The sequence below is a fragment of the Salvelinus sp. IW2-2015 genome, linkage group LG12 (genome assembly GCF_002910315.2).
Source record: "Salvelinus sp. IW2-2015 linkage group LG12, ASM291031v2, whole genome shotgun sequence".
Taxonomy (NCBI): domain Eukaryota; kingdom Metazoa; phylum Chordata; class Actinopteri; order Salmoniformes; family Salmonidae; genus Salvelinus; species Salvelinus sp. IW2-2015.
Window position 1 is genome coordinate 2156524 of NC_036852.1, and position 17268 is coordinate 2173791.

The 17268-nt window shown below is 41.2% G+C and overlaps 3 protein-coding genes across 5 annotated transcripts in view; 1 reads left to right on the top strand and 2 right to left on the bottom strand.

Annotated features, from left to right (window-relative positions):
- LOC111970885 (ras-related protein Rab-9A-like) overlaps nucleotides 1-10485 on the bottom strand; it is a 21958-nt gene extending 11473 nt beyond the window's left edge. Inside the window, exons 1-2 of the mRNA XM_023997623.2 lie at nucleotides 10254-10485; nucleotides 3325-3478 (exon numbers count right to left, since the gene is read on the bottom strand). The gene's annotated coding sequence lies outside the window, so the exon portion shown is untranslated. The remainder of the gene's footprint in view (nucleotides 1-3324; nucleotides 3479-10253) is intronic.
- Nucleotides 1-17268, top strand: part of LOC111970880 (neuronal membrane glycoprotein M6-b-like) — a 178180-nt gene that overhangs the window by 45423 nt on the left and 115489 nt on the right. The gene's annotated exons all lie outside the window — the stretch shown is intronic.
- Nucleotides 4262-8374, bottom strand: LOC111970878 (transcription elongation factor A N-terminal and central domain-containing protein). Of its 2 annotated transcripts, none has more exons than XM_023997612.2 (2): nucleotides 8108-8374; nucleotides 4262-7751 (listed from the first exon to the last, which is right to left on the bottom strand). In XM_023997612.2, the coding sequence occupies exons 1-2, from the start codon at nucleotides 8190-8192 to the stop codon at nucleotides 6589-6591; spliced, it is 1248 nt and encodes a 415-aa protein (XP_023853380.1). In that variant the 5' UTR covers nucleotides 8193-8374; the 3' UTR covers nucleotides 4262-6588. The 2 variants fall into 2 exon arrangements, with proteins under 2 accessions (XP_023853380.1, XP_023853381.1); XM_023997613.2 differs by having other exon boundaries at nucleotides 8074-8188.

The following is a 17268-nucleotide window of genomic DNA, read 5'->3' on the forward strand; positions in this document are numbered from 1 at the left end:
GTCATATGAAATGAGTAGAGGCTAGAGAAGATTTCTTAAGTAGTTAACTCCATTGATTAGAGGTCAGTGGTGCAAGTCTTTTCAATTTAGTGGCACATTGTTGTCACAGTATTTGAGGAGGCTGCTGAACACTACCTCAATCAGAGACGAGGCATTGATCAATTATGTGATGGAGAGGCATTGAGGTGGTGATAAGCTCAGATTTCTCTACTCATTATGACCCCTTCATCACCAACCAGAACAGTTGGAGCCCCGATAAAATCGTCACTCTGGAAAAGGGCTCGAACAGGTCTTACAGGGATGTTAGGAATTGGATGATCGGATTTCTATTTCTCCTCTTTTAAAAAAACTTGAAATAGAATTCATAGAATTGCAAGTGGGTTGACCCACCGGTCTCTTGTACTAATTGGGTCTTTGTTTAAGGATAACATTCGTCTTTACTTTCTCAGCAGCCTGCAATGTTAGTCATTGCTTAACCTTTCAGTGTGTTACTGTATTAATAACCAAGGCCTACAACAACCTGGAATTTTAATACCCATACCAGACATCGGTAGACTAATAGAGTTGAAATGAACACATTCACTCTAATTACAGGAACTTAAAGGCCTCATTAAATGCATGTCATGGAATCCTTTGACATGTTCACATAGTTCATCATCGTCATGGTATTAACCTAACATCATACCTCTCTGTGTTTTCAACAGGTGCTGAATTAGGCTATGGTTTGCCCTGATACATAACGGTAAGAAATGACGTGTTAAAACTTCTTATGGCTGCAATCCCGGTAACGGGATCGATATGACAACAGCCAGTGAAAGTGCAGGGCGCCAAATTCAAACAACAGAAATCTCATAATTAAAATTCCTCAAACATACATGTGTCTTATACCATTTAACGGTAATCTTGTTGTTAATCCCACCAAAGTGTCTGATTTTCAAATAGGCTTTTCAGCGAAAGCACCACAAACGATTGTTAGGTCACCACCAACTCAAAGAAAAATTCAGCCATTTTTCCAGACAGAGAGGAGTCACAAATAGCACAAACAGAGCTAAAATGAATCACTAACCTTTGATGATCTTCATCAGATGACGCTCATAGGACTTCATATTACACAATACATATGTCTTGTAGATTAAGTTCATATTTATATCCAAAAACCTCCATTTACATTGGCGCCATGTTCAGAAATGCCTCCAAAATATCCGGAGAAATTGCAGAGAGCCTCGTCAAATAACAGAAATACTCATCATAAACTTTGGTGAAAGATACATGTTTTACATAGAATTAAAGATACACTTGTTCTTAATGCAACCGCTGTGTCAGATTACAAAAAGCTTTACGGCAAAACACAATGTTCAATAATCTGAAAACAGCGTTCAGCCACGAAAGAAAGCCATACAGTTACCCGCCCAAATTGTGCAGTCAAAAACTCATAAAAAGCATTATAAATCTTCACTTTGCTGATCTTCGTCGGATTGCACTCCCAGGACTCCCACTTCCACAAGAAATGTTCTTTTTTTTCGGTAATGTCCATCATTTATGACCAAATAGCTATTTTTGTCGCGTGTTTGGTATACAAATCCAACGTCAGGGAAGCGCGTTCACTAAAACCTGACGAAATGTCCAAAAGTTCCGAACAGTCCATAGAAACATGTCAAACGATGTATTGAATCAATCTTTAGAATGTTTTTAACATAAATCTTGAATAACGTTCAACTGGGGAATTACATTGACTTCAGATGAGCGATGGAACGGAGCTCCCCTTCATGTGAACGCGCATGGTCAAAGAATGGTCACCTCATGGCAGACCTGACTAATTCTCCTCTCATCCGGCCCCCTTCACAGTAGAGTCATCAGACAAAGTTCTACAGACTGTTGACATCCATATCTCGCGTTAATTTCAATGGGAGCTTGGTTGAAAATCTACCAGCCTCAGTTTCCACTTCCTTTTTGGATTTTCTCTCTGGTTTTGCCTGCCATATGAGTTCTGTTATACTCACAGACATAATTCAAACAGTTTTAGAAACTTCAGAGTGTTTACTATCCAATACTAATAATGAATAGTGCAATAATAACATCCAAAAGGGTAGTGAAATGGGCTAATCAGCCCAAATAGGTCAGAGACATAGGTAACAGACGCACGTCTTGTTAGTCAAATTGGTTAAAGACTCTGCCTATTGTTAGCTGCCTCAGCCAACTACAGTGAATTTAATGTGCCGGAATATATCTGGACTAGAGAGAACACTGACTGACTGCACCTTTGTTATGCTGCCTTTCTGCAGCTGTGGTTCACAACACACACACACACACACACACACACACACACACACACACACACACACACACACACCACACACACACACGAGAGAGAGTCATGTGCCCATATCAGCACTGGCTCTCACCGGTCACAAGATTTAAAGGGGAAGTAGGACTACTGTTCAGGTTCGAATTTAAAAAAAATAATAATGTTTGAGCATTATCAGCATGGCAATCAATGTTCTTTTTTAATATTTTTGTTACCTTTATTGTAACTATGGTAATGTTCTATCTATTCAACAAAGAGCCCTATTAAAATATCCTACCATAGATTTGTAGAACAAGACAATCTGGTCCTATCCCCAGCATTACATACATCACTAGCCAACAGAGAACTTGGTTGGATAGAACATGCGCAGAAGCTTGGAATGTTTGTGCTTTGTTTGTTTGATGACACACTTTTAGATAAAAGTGAACACATATCCATCGCGAGGATGATCTGAAAAGGGACGTAGGCTTTAGCTCTGTGACGGTATAGGATATTGGAAACAAACTTGCTTTGGTAGTAGGCTGATTAGCAGGTACACAACAAGACTGTCATATGGAGTAAGTATAGCGGACTCCCACGGCCTAAATAACAAACAAACACTATGAATAAAGACTGCTAGTGAATATACGCGTTCAAAACAACTGGGATCTCGGACATCCTTGACTTCAATGCGTTCAGGACAACTGGGAAAAAAACGAGTTCTGACTCGAGAACAAAATCGTTTGAACTGTCATCCAACTCGGAATTACAATTCGCAAAACTTGGGCATCTTTCTTAGAGCTCCGACATTCCGACCTGAAGATCACTGACTGATTTGACCTCGTTTTTTTTCAGTTCCCAGTTGTCTCGAACTCCTCGCTTGCCATGAACCACGTAGTCTGTGAGATCATGCGCGAAGCCTAAACATCAGCTGGCTTCATGTAGCTGGCTAGGCTAACTGGTAAACACATATCATTTCCATTAAATGTGAAAGTCTGAAATATCTAGCTACGAAAAGTATCAATTGGTTGCAACTGTACCTTGATGTTTATAATGTACGTCGGCGTTGCCATACCGCTCCATCCCGTTGCAAAATCCTCACGAGCGGCCGAGGTTCCCCGGTGACATGGCGCTACTGGGCAGGACTGCTCGAGCGCTACTGACGCTCATATGACCGATCGTTTGTCACGCCTACTGTGAGTTAAATGGATAAAGGAAGCTATTAACGTGTGTGTAATTGTGCTTTTCCCACTGAAAAAAAGTATAGCAGGAAATTGACATTTTAAACACTGATGCGCCATGGCTTTTGAATGTGGCCATTGCAATGTCCATACAATACATCTCTGGCAATATTGTGATGACGTTACTGTAACATTCTATACAATGGGCGCTTTCCTCTGCCCAGGAGTTGCATACACAAGTCAGATCTTACAATGCAATGGATAGTTTTTTAAGGATCAGCTAATTACAACATATGTTATAGCAATATTTTAGTCGATGACACAGTCAATCACTCAAACACTGCACTTTGTCAAGGATAGCCAAGCCCCGTTGTGACAAGAATATGGTTTACACTAGATAGCACAACCACAAAGTCAAAATCTTAATTTAGGTTAAGCATAATGTTAGCGGTGTAGTTAAAATAAGATTTTAAGAAGATAAATTGTAGTATGGGGTAAATTGAGCCCCGGGAGAAGGTAACATACAAATGTTTATGTAGTATCTGGGATCTACATCTGTTTATATTAGTTACTATGCTGTTACTAAGCAGTGATGTATTACGACAGTGTACGTTACTACACCTAATAGGAAATGCACATGCGCACGAGTGTGCCCGGGAAACTGTAGAGCAGGAGAGGTTTTGACTAAACGAAAACTAACTGTACTCCCGTCTCCTGCCTGGTCATTTCTCCACAACACAAATATTACAGTTTACAAATATAATTATTTCCCAAACACAATTCAACAGAATCACAATAACTTTTTATCTTTTAATAATTTTAAGCATATTTTAACACAGGCTTAACACCTAACAAACAATTATTATTATTATTTTACACTTTTAACAGACCAGGCCCTGTTGTTATCTCGTATGCCAGCGATAATGCCTTGCATTACGCCTGGGAACAAAACACTTCAATTTACTCAACTTGCCATTGGCTCAACTTACCCCAAGGCAAACATTTTACTATTTTAGCCCACACAACTACAAGGATGCAATTTCATGCTAGGTTTAGGACCTCATATTGACCCCAACTGATGTATAGAACAATCTTAAAATGATCTACTTTGGTTTAGATACAAGCATCATGAAACCTCTAACACAAATTCCTATGACTTGGTGAAAATCAGTTTTTTGTAAATAACTTGCTTACCACTTTTTCCATGTGGTTTCTTCCTTAACAGACTCCATGAAAGGATGGCCTCTCCCTAAGTATTTGGTAAAAATATACATTTTGTGTATGGTTTCCTTAGAAACAAGTGTGGCTCATCTTACCCCTTTTGCACAAACTTACCCCACTCTCCCCTACATTTCTTTCTGCTGTAACTCAATGTACAGTATCAGCAATAGTATGCTCTTTGAAAGATATGAGAATGTGGACTTTCCACTTGATAACGTTTATCTATTGTAATATTATCAGAGTGGGAGTGGGCAGAAAAGCCTGCACACACAATGTATTAAACAGTGTGAATGTGAATGATTGTGAAGGTGTGTCTATGTTTGTAAGTACCACCATGCACAGTACACACATACTGCCTGAGCATGCATGTGTGTGTGTCTCAAAGAGAGAAAGTTGTCAGACAATGATTGAAAAGTTAAAGGCTATAAACAGGGAGACTATCAATAAGATAGGGAACTGCATGGACTTTGGAAATGACACTCCTTGAAAATACACATGACATACTGATAGTGAAACACAAACTTAATTCAGTTGATAAAACAGAATGTTATCTCCAATGACTCCGATACAGATATCTCTAATGTACAGACACATTACAAAAACACTGATGAGAACAAATCATATACAATAATCGTACATTTCCTACTGTTCAATGGCCATTTCAATGAAAGATATACCCATTTAACAATATAACTGTCACATCCTGACCATAGAAAGCCTATATTTTCTATGGTAGAGTAGGTCAGAGCGTGACTAGGGGTTTTAGTCTAGTTTATTATTTCTATGTGGGGTTCTAGGTTTAATTTTCTATGTTGGGGTTTGTGTATGATTCCCAATTAGAGGCAGCTGGTAATCGTTGTCTCTAATTGGGGATCATACTTAAGTTGCATTTTTCCACCTGTGGGTTATGCGATATTGTCTGAATGTATGTGTTTGGAGTTAGTGCACTTTGCACCTCTGTAGTCATTGTTTAGTAAAGTTTCACTATTAATAAAGCATGTGGAACTGTACATTGCTGCGCCTTGGTCTGACCATTATTACGAACAGCGTGACAATAACTTTAACATTCTTTAACAATATAACCATTTATTATAATCTTATGTAAAACAAAATACTGCTACCATTCCATATATTCTCGAACCACTATCCCTGCCTACAGAGAATAGCTCATTTAGCCAACTTTCTCCAACTAGCATGGATCTTTCTGGAATGCTAAGACTTCACAATGATGGGATCCGGAGTCATTAGCACTGGCTGTGGGCTAGAAAGTGAGGGATCATGGGAGATCAGCAACCCTCCGGCCGGAGGGTTTTGTCTAGATGGGATACAGCTTATCTCAAAATTGACTTTTCATAGCAAGTTACGAGAACTTACGCAGCAGGTTAGGAGAATTAACATAGCAGGTTAGGATAATGAAGTTTAGGTCAGGAAAAGGGTTAGCTAAAATAAAAATCTACTTTTGACATCAATTTGACATAAACTGTATCCCTTCTAGACATGACCATGCCAGAGCTGTGTCTTTGGCTGATTAATGGGTCACATGCTCCTTGTGCTGTTCACAGGGTCACGTGGCCACAGGAAGGCCACATGGGTCTTAATCTGCAGCTCAACAGAAATGTCAACATCTGTTCTCACACACAGAAAGACCCCGTGCTAAACACACAGTACCTATTAATGCCAGATTGAGAAAGAAATAGTAAAAGAAAGAGAACCACATTTGTATTACAGTATGTAGCACAGCAAGTTTAATGACAATGTAAGGCATAATCATGTGGTAAAATGTCCCTTTATTTCTGTGATTAAAACATGGCATTATTCAGTTTGATAGGGTAAAGCCATTTCAACAGAATCTCGACAAAAACAAAGCAGGCATTTTACATGTAGTGTGGTCAGGATGGCCTATCAGAGGCACACCCAGCCGCTGTGGTACCACTGCTCCCCACACTTGCTACAGGTCACAAAGGTCATGGCATCCTGGTCTGCGGTGGCCTGGCGGACCCACGCTGGCAGAAACAGAGTGCCCCGGGACACCTGCGTCACTCTGCAGTCCGACCCCTCGCACCGCCTGCACCGCAGCTTCTGGGTGGGCGTCCCCTCCACCCCCTGGGGTAGCTGCCTCTCGCTCACCCCCCGCGATGAGTACTCCTCCCTCAGCTGCTGGAGCTCCTCGTTGGCCATCTCCTCCACAGACATCCCGGCGAAGACTTCCGGCCCCAGGCTGCCGCCCAGGAGACCACACCGAAGGTGGCCGTTTTTGGGGTTCCTTAGGTTGGCCACCTTACTCCTGATGCAGGCCTTGTATTTGGCCTGGTTTACACGGTGCAGCGCATGGATGTGCACCTCTATGACGCGGGCCAGATCTGCAGTCTTCCCCTCTGCTTCCTTGGAAGTTTCTGGATCGAGGGCTCCAAGGAGGAGCTGGATGCACTTTGTCCTCAAACCCAAATCAGAGGAATCCTTACAGAGGGGAGGGTTACCCAGGGAAGTGGTGGCAGGAGTTTCTGACTGCTTTGAGAGGGTGGGCAAAATTGACCCCGAAGACGAATCACCAGCTGCCTGCCACGATGTCACCCCTTCTCCCTTAGCTCTCCCACACTTGGTCCCATTTGTGAGTGTTCTGTCCTCTGACCCAGTATGAAAAACCACATGTTCACAAGACACACCCAACTCCACTGGTTTACTAGCATCACCAGCACCAGCAGCTAGGCCACCTCTGTCTGCCAGACACGCTTTATCAGCCAGCATACTCTCTCCAATGACAGTGAATTCTTCTTCACTTCCATTCTCCTTTGAGATGTGATAGGGGTGACTGTAGAGTTTCTTCCATTTTGACAACAGGTGCTTGGCTGTTTTTTTCACTGAATTGTCTGAGCAGGTTTTGAGGAGTCTGTAAAGGACCCTGACGATGTCTGTGCCTTGCAGCTGCTCACAAGTCACACAGGCATTATCAAGGGCGGTCAGGAGAGGCATAATGTTGCCATAGTTACCCGCCCTGTTAAATTTGTCCATTTGAAGAGCATGATGAGTGATCTGTTTTGTGTCCATGGTGGTCATATTCTTAGAGACTGTGGCGGGAGAAAGACATTGATATGTAAATGGATTTTAGGCTACAGCTTTTGTAGGGTCATGACATTTTGTTTGATATTGGCATTGGAAACCCTTGGGCCTACAAACATTTCTGCAGTTAATACATTTTTTTATGCAATGCTTTGAAGTGTGGCAGACACATTTGCACAGAATTTTGAAACCAGATTCTAAAATGCAGCTAATGCACTTCAGGGCAGGCTACACTAAAATGTATGTTGGGAAACGGAAGCTTTGATGCAATATGTTAGCTAAATTCTATCACACCAAATATAATTTAAAAGCACTAAACGTTATTCATACCCCTTTTCGGTTCGAAAATTACAGCGTAGCCTACCACTCGAATCGAATTGCAGTTCTTGAGCGGTCAGCCGCCATATTTGTTTTGTTTTGCGGTGTCCAACTGTCACGTGTTGCAACATTGTAGCACAGAGGAAGAGGCTACGGGAGAGGATTTACTCAGCCCAAAATCTGTCTACGAAAATAATACATGAAGTGAGACATTTTTGTATGGAGGTCAATGAGAGTGTTGAATTTGCTAAAACAAAATAATTCATATATAATTTGCTACGTGAATCTTAATTGATCGAATATAAGTTTCGTAATTGTTATTTTGTTACGAATGTATTGATATAAGCGGACGCACATGGAATTTCGGCAAAAAAACAACGATTTTATTTTGGAGTTTTGCCTGGTCACACGCGTGTATCTGCCCTCTCATTGGCTAGAATGGTCCCACCTGATCGTGACTCCTCCCGCCTGCTTCCATGTCTCAGGAAAAGTATTTCCATTGTTAGAGCGTGCACTCGACTATCTTGTCAATATAATAGAACATCTTTGATTGTAATAATGTCCATGTGACATTTTGCCATGTACGTTTACAATTCCATTTTAGCAAATATATTGTAGGCTAGGTTGAAAAATGTATTAGGTAGAAAATAAATAATAATAATTCATATTATATAAATAAAGCCATATCTACCCATATCACATTGTTTTAAAGTATTATTTTGAGGTCACACCTTGGTCAGCCATAATAGTGTTTGTTGCTTTGTTGTGGAGTTGTTTATGGACAGTAGATGACATGTTGGAGCATGCTCTCAAGCAATAGTGCTAAAACCAGTTACTTATTCTGCAATGCAGCCAATGAATGAAAGCTAAGAAAAGGAAGTATACAAGCAAGATGAGGCAAGTCTGTCAGTTGTGAAATGGAATAACTTTATGTTATGTAATAAAGTTAGCAAGTTGAGGGAGAACTGTGGAAATGGGCACATACCATCTGGGTTGTGAAATTGTGGCTAGCAAGTTTGCCGCCAAGCAAATGGTAGAATGGCTAAAGTAGAATAGGCATGAGGATCGGTGTTAGATGAATGGGGTTTGATCTATTCTCTGTTTGGTATGACATAAAGAAAGAAAGTAAATATTTGTGTTGCATAAATGTTTGTGTGGCATCGTACAGTAAACCTGTACGATGTCACACCTTAGTAAGGCCTACTGCTCTAACTATAGACCTACCAGTATTTGTCTGCCAATATAAATGCAACACAAACATTTACCCTGTAAAGTTATCCAGGATATAGTTTAACACACTGACTGTGTGAATGTGGCATATATTATATTATTCATATATTTGTATTTATTTTATTTAACCTTTATTATTGAATGGGCAGTGTGTTTAATGGTATAACTTACCTAGGCTATATTACATAAGCAGCTGTGCACAATGCATTTAGTCCGTTAACAGAGAATGGGTTGTATGTAAACACTGACTTCAAAAAAATGTAAAAGAACAAAAACGAAAATAGTCAAATGAATAAATAAAAATAACAAAAACACACTGACTTCAACATTTGGCATTGTTTTGCCATGACATTGTGGTTTGCATTGAAGAAAAATAGATTTTTTATATTCATGCAGTTATGCTCTAGAGCAGGGATTCCCAAACTCGGTCCTGGGGCCCTCCCTGGGTGCACGTTTTGGTTTTTGTCATAGCACTACACAGTTGATTCAAATATTAAAAGCTTGACGATGACTTGGTTATTTGAATCAACTGTGTAGTGCTAGGGTAAAAACCAAAAGGTGCCCCAAGGGGGGGACCCAGGAACAAATTTGTGAATCCCTGCTCTAGCGCTACACCCATTGGCCATAGAAGGTAAGCAGAGTAAAGGTATTGGGAACCTGTAATTGGTATAGTGAGCTCTTGTGTTGTGGGGATTTAGCTCTATTTTTAATTTGATGAATACAAGGTGACCTTTTCAATAAACTAAGGGAGAGTTTCACCTTTTCTCTGAAAGCCTACTTGCAGGTGATAGTTACAAAACTCATAATCTTCTCACAAAATCTTGCCACTCCTATATGTTTAGGCATTTTGTACTGTTTACAGCAGGTATAGAGGTATACAGAGGTTGTGTATGAATACTTTTTTTTAAATACAAAGGATCAGTGGGGAATAAAACGTAATTCTCAGAACACGTTAAACTCACCCTTATCATGCTACAGTATGGGGAAGGAGATGGGTGGAGTCCGGTTGGTCTGTTGATTAGTCAAGGGGAAAACCAGCTGTAGGTCTACCACAACAACGACTGGCCCCAGTGTGCTGATCTAACTGCAACCAGGAATGACTGGACTTCCTAAAAACCCGCACAAGGCTCCTTTGGATCTTATTGAATAATTTGCTTGGCCCGCTGCCGCAGTCCGTCCTCCCTGCACTCGGTGCGTTCCTTGTACGTGGGAATGGAATTTTACCAGATGGTAGTGATGATGATGATGATGACGCTCAGATGTGTTATGGCCACAAGGAGGCGCTCTCTGCCTTCTGATTTGATCAGATAGACGTGACGCGTAATGTGCTTTGTCACATTGTCTCCTCCTCCATCGCACACAACCACATCCAATGTCTCTGCTTGACACCTCATAAGGAGGGAACTTGTTTTAAAGCATGAAGATTCTCATACAGAATGAGCAGGTAGAAAAGGAACGTGGCCAGTCCCCAAGCCCCCATCCCTTACACCCAAATATTACCATTGCCTGCACCAAGGTACCTCCCACGAGTGTTTCATTTTCTCCCTGCTGCCATCTTGCTAAGTACTCTTACAGTAGTCATACATTTTTTTTTTAAATGCCACTTATTCTGAAAAGGATTTATGTTATTTGTTAATCACATTTAGTGAAAGGATTGTGCCTATGATGAATGTGTCACGATGTCTGTTAAGCCAGTTCACATTAGACTCACTTCCAGCAGTCCTCTAACTGCATCATCTCTGCATCAGTCTGTTAGGGGAGACTGGAGAGATGGATTCAGTCAGTATTGCAGACAACACAGTGTACCGGAAGGGAGAGGGAGGCTGACTGTCCCAGCCAACACACACAAGCGCGCGCACAAACGCATGCACGGTGACCTTGAGAGCAGACAGACAACAGGGATGGGGAGGGGGGAGGGGGGGTTAGTGTGTGTGACAGATTTTGTTATCCCACAAGGGATTCACCGTTGCTGTCCTAGCCTGAACTCTACGTATCTGTGTGTTTACTACAAAGAGTCTCACGAGACACGAGTACATCACCTCAGGATACTATTGGACCAACCTATCTGTTACTGTATGTTTGACATTCCCCCCAAATGCCCTCAGTAGATGAGACTCCACAAACAGCCAGCGAGACTAAACTATGGACTGTTATGTCTGAGCTGGGGTGATGTTTCAGTTGGTCTGATAAGAGACATTGTTGTTTTTAATCTAGAAGTAGCTGAGAAGAGATGTCTCCTGTCCTACTTTGTTGTTATTAAATCAAATCAAATCAAATGTGATTGGTCACATACACATGGTTAGCAGATGTTAATGTGAGTGTAGCGAAATGCTTGTGCTTCTAGTTCCGACCGTGCAATAACTGGTACAGTGTGTTGTGTTTTATTTATTTTTTCCTACTATGTCTGCTTTCCGCTTGTATTAAGCTGCATTGAGGCTCTACAGCCCTCAAACTCAACTCTGGACCTCAAAGCCAGTTCCACTGCATTTTTTCTTTGTTCCCCTCTAATCAGGGACTGATTTGTACCTGTGACACCAGGTGTGTGCAATGAATTATCAGGTAGAACAGAAAACCAGCAGGCTCTGGACCTCGTAGTGTAAGAGTTGAGTACCCCTGCTCTACAGCATGATTCATAATTCAGATGACGATATCAAAACAGTCCATGGGAAATCTGGGTGAAAGTATGACTAATTTCAAGTGTGCTGCACACTTGATTAACATATTCCATTACTCCCTTGACTGAATGCATATATACAGATGCTTACTGCCTTTCCATTGTCAAGTGAATGGGAATGATTGCACTTACTAGCGAAAGTATTGACCTCTGCCACTCTCACATTGTTTGAATGATGTATTTTGATCCATCCTGCTCACCGTAGGCCTCAGATCACAGTAAGGTATTTTCTGGGAAGGAAAATGTTGATGATGTTTCTGCTCAGCCACTGCTGTGGTTTTTAACACATGTCCACCCGATCGGCTGTACAGTGTATTTACGATTTGCCACTGTGGTGACTCATCACATTGTTTTCCCATGAACTCACATCGGAGAGATGATTGGTCTCACGGGAAGCCACAGCCCACCAGGGTCCTTATAGACACAATCGCCCACATCCTCCCACAATGCTTAGAGATATCTATCTACATATAAGTCCAAAAGGGCCTGCAAATGAAGTTAGTAATGACTCCAATGCCTGAGGGCTTGGATAATACTTTTCTCGTCAATCATCTTGAGAAAACGTATACTTAAAAATTGGAAATCAACCAAATCCTTCATCGTTAATAAAATGGAAAGGTAAAATGCTTTATTATCTAAATGTTGAAAGTGTGTGGGCGTTAGAGAGAAACAAAATGGTGCAGTTTCAGACCATGTGGCAGAGGTTGATGTGGGTGCTGGAGATGGAGGGGGGGGTGTGATGTCGTTGATGTTCGTGTGCGTCTGTATGCTGTTGTTTGCGTGTGTTTGTTTTATATTGTTTGAAGAAATGTATAAAATATCGGACAAAAAAAAGGTCCTGCCTCCAATGCCTGACCCTGCTCGCCATATGATGTATCTGGAGGTTTACGGTAGATTCATGGTCACTGTGATGTGGTATGAATGAAATGCTTTAGGGGTGGAATCTGACTGGTACTGTGTGTATTGTGTTCACCAACACTATCAGGCATCTGTTTATTTTGCATACTCCAACCGTAGTGAGACCACAGGCACCCTTATTGTTTCAACAGACACCCAGTCTACTGTTGCTGCACATTGCATCAATACTTTTCCCACACTCAATCGCTTACATTCATTACATTTTAGTCATATAGCAGACACACTTACAGGAGCAATTAGGGCTAAGTGCCTTGCTCAAGGGCACATCGACAGATCTTTTTCACCTAGTAGACTCTGGGATTTGAATCAGCGACCTTTCGGTTACTGGTCCAACGCTCGAAACCGTTACTCTTACTACACAACCTTCACTTCTCCTAACTTGAAGAGAACAGGAAGTCCAGCCTCATCTGTATTCCAAGGGAAGGGTGTGACATAGAAGGAACTTTATCAGTTGTGGTAACACATTTACGTATTTAACTGTGTGTACACAGGTGTGATGGATAACCACGGTCTGATAAGAGGTCTGACAGTGGCACTTTGTTTTATACGGTCACACCCTGTGTGTCATAAACTATTCCACTACAAGTAACATGGTTGTTGTATTATGGTTTGAATTGGCCCGTTACTCGAGTCACTTTAGAATGCAAGCACATTTTATACTCATGATATGTATAGGTGTTTTTTGGACTTCAAATACTTTTTGTGAGCAGTGTACTTGAACATATCAGAATTTGCACACATAAAGGTGTTACAAAATTAATATTCTGCAGGAGCTATTGGATAATATTATATTTGCATTAGATGCATGAAGCTGTATATGGTGACTGTAGAATATACCGATTGAAAAGTATCTGTCTGTATACACAGTACCAGTCAAAAGTTTGGACACACCAACTCATTCATGGGTTTTTCTTTATTTTTACTATTTTTTACATTGTTGAGTAATAGTGAAGACATCAAAACTATGAAATAACACATATGGAATCATGAAGTAACCAGAAAAGTGTTAAACAAATCCAAATATATTTTTTTATTTTAGATTGTTCAAAGTAGCCACCCTTTGCCTTGATGACAGCTTTGCACACACCTGCAATTCTCTCAACCAGCTTCATGAGGTAATCATCTGGAATGCATTTCAATTAACAGGTGTGCCTTGTTAAAAGTACATTTTGGGAATTTCTTTCCTTCTTAATGCGTTTGAGCCAATCAGTTGTGTTGTGACAAAGTAGGGGTGGAATACTGAAGATAGCCCTATTTGGTAGAATACCAAGTTCATATTATGGCAAGAACAGCTCAAATAAGCAAAGAGAAATGACAATCCATCATTACTTTAAGAAATGAAGGTCAGTCAATCCGGAAAATGTCAAGAACTTTGAACGTTTCTTCAAGTGCAGTCGCAAAAACTATCAAGCGCTAAGATGAAACTGGCTCTCATGAGAATCGCCACAGGAAAGGAAGACCCAGAGTTCCCTCTGCTGCAGAGGATAAGTTCATTAGTTACCAGCCTTGGAAATTGCAGCCCAAATAAATGCTTAACAGAGTTCAGGTAACTGGCACATCTCAACATCAACTGTTCAGAGGAGACTGCGTGAATCAGGCCTTCATGGTCGAATTGCTGCAAAGAAACCACTACTAAAGGACACCAATAAGAAGAAGAGACTTGTTTGGGCCAAGAAACACAATCAATGGACATTAGACTGGTGGGAAAACTGTCCTTTGATCTGATGAGTCCAAATGTGACATTTTTAGTGTCTTCGTGATTCGCAGAGTAGGTGAACGGATGATCTCTGCATGTGTGGTTCCCACCATGAAGCATGGAGGAGAAGGTGTGATGGTTTGGGGGTGCTTTGCTGGTGACACTGTCTGTGATTTATTTAGAATTCAAGGCACAGCATGGCTACCACAGCATTCTGCATCGATTTGCCATCCCATCTGTTTTGCGCTTAGTGGGACTATCGTTTGTTTTTTCAACAGGACAATGACCCAACACACCTCCAGGCTGTGTAAGGGCTATTTGACCATGAAGGAGAGTGATGGAGTGCTGCATCAGATGACCAGGCCTCCACAATCACCCAACCTCAACCCAATTGAGATGGTTTGGGATAAGTTGGACTGCAGAGTGAAGGAAAAGCAGCCAACAAGTGCTCAGCATATGTGGGAACTCCTTCAAGACTGTTGGAAAAGCATTCCAGGTGAAGCTAGTTGAGAGAATGCCAAGAGTGTGCAAAGCTGTCATCAAGGCAAAGGGTGGCTACTTTAAAGAATCTAAAATATATTTAGATTTGTTTAACACTTTTTTGGTTGCTACATGATTCCATATGTGTTATTCCATGGTTGTGATGTCTTCACTATTATTCTACAATGTAAAATAGTAAAAAATTAAGAAAATCCCTTGAATGAGTAGGTGTGTCCAATCTTTTGACTGGAACTGTATATATATTACTTTTCCCAAGAGGACAGGACAAAGGCTGAATATACTGTACTGCTGTCTGTTTTGCCCCCCACCCCCACCCCTTGTCTTTTATGGTAATGCTTTACATTGCCTGATTTCACATGAATACCAGATATCCCACAGTGAGGATTCTTTGGCCTGTGGCGTGTGTAGGACGCTACTCAACCGCCCCTTCCCTCCAACTCTCAGCACCCCCAGCCCTCCCTCCTCCACTCTTCCTCCCCTGCAGATTTCCCAACTSTGCATTCCTTGGGCCCCTGTTATACTCCCAGCGCCCCTCCTCTCCTCCCCTCTCCTCCTCTCCATAGGCAGATCCATGCATGATAGACAAACATGCAAGAAGAAGGAAGGAAAAAACAGTAGACAGTCACGTGACTTAACAGGGCTGGTACAGTGAAATAAGAGAAGAAAGATAGTGGATAGGGAGGGGGTAAAAGAGTGTTTTGAAAAACAAGGGGAGTGAGTATGAAGGGAGAGAAAAAGGGAGAATGAGAGAGAGGGAGAAACAGAAGGTGGGGAGAGTACTTTCAGTTGGACTGGTTCTTCAGTTTTTGATGTAGCTTCTTGGGTCAATCGTCAATTGGTCTATAGTATGTGTGTAGTAGGGAGGAGCTTTGTTTCGTGGGTATGTGGCGGAGAGTTTGTTTGGCTTGTCTTCATTGCAACTCCATCCGCACACACACCTCCTAGCCACTCTATGAGCACATTATATTCCTGCTAGCTCATGTGGCAAAGGCATAAACAAAGAGGAGGAGAGCCCTCTCTCTTCCCTGAGTGCCTTCAGGAAGGACTCTCAAAGATGTCCCACTCCTGCACCAGGCCTACCAAACACAGCTTGTGTGTGTGTGTGTGTGTGTGTGTGTGTGTGTGTGTGTGTGTTCACTATGTTTTCCCTGCTGACTATGCGATATGACCCCAGCCACGTACTATGAAATGGATGACATTATTGTTTCTTTCTCTCCCCCCTCCTTTTTGTCCCTCTGTCCTGCATTTTTACATTTTCTGTATAATGTAACTCTGTTATACTGGCCAGGGAGATAGTGAACCTTTGCACTGCTCAGAGAAAACTGTTCTGTTTTTTTCCCTTTTCAACTCTGAAGCCAGCTCCTTTGTTTCACTAGCTTTCATTGTGTGAGTAATGAACGCCAACAAGAAATAGACATGTTTTTATTTTGGGCAGAGTTTGCATTTACACTTAAAAACCGTTTTATAACAAAGCCTAAATTAGGAAAATGGAGAGTGTTGACTGGGTTTGGGGAAAAGCGGCCCTACAACTAGTCTTGCACAATGTGTGTCTGTAGTAGAATATTTAGAAAGATACTACTTCTAAATTTGGTTGCGCATCAGCAGTTTTTCTCTTGTTATGTCAGTCACTGACAGTCACTCAATTCACCTTGTCAGCTAACAGTTTTTTGATTGGTAAGTTAGTCTAGCCAGCTATTTAAACTTGTAGTAATCATAGCCGAATACCAACCGCATGGCATGATTTGATTTGATTGATTTGATTTTACCTCCAGGGGGCCCACATTGATTTTGTTAGTCATTCTCACTCAAAAAAAAAATCAGATATCATTAACATGGCATAAGTCATGGTAAAATGTGTAGAATTGCAGATAATTGGCTTTAAACCGCAAAAATTACTCTCCGCCCCATGACAAAATGTGTAGAATTTCAGAAAACTATATATATATATACACAGTTGAAGTCGGAAGTTTACATACACTTAGGTTGGAGTAATAAAAACTCGTTTTCAACCACTCCACAAATTTCTTGTGAACAAACTATAGTTTGTTCGGTAAGTCGGTTAGGACATCTACTTTGTGCATGACACAAGTAATTTTTCCAACAATTGTTTACAGACAGATTATTTCACTTATAATTCACTGTATCACAATTCCAGTGGGTCAGAAGTTTACATACACTAAGTTGACTG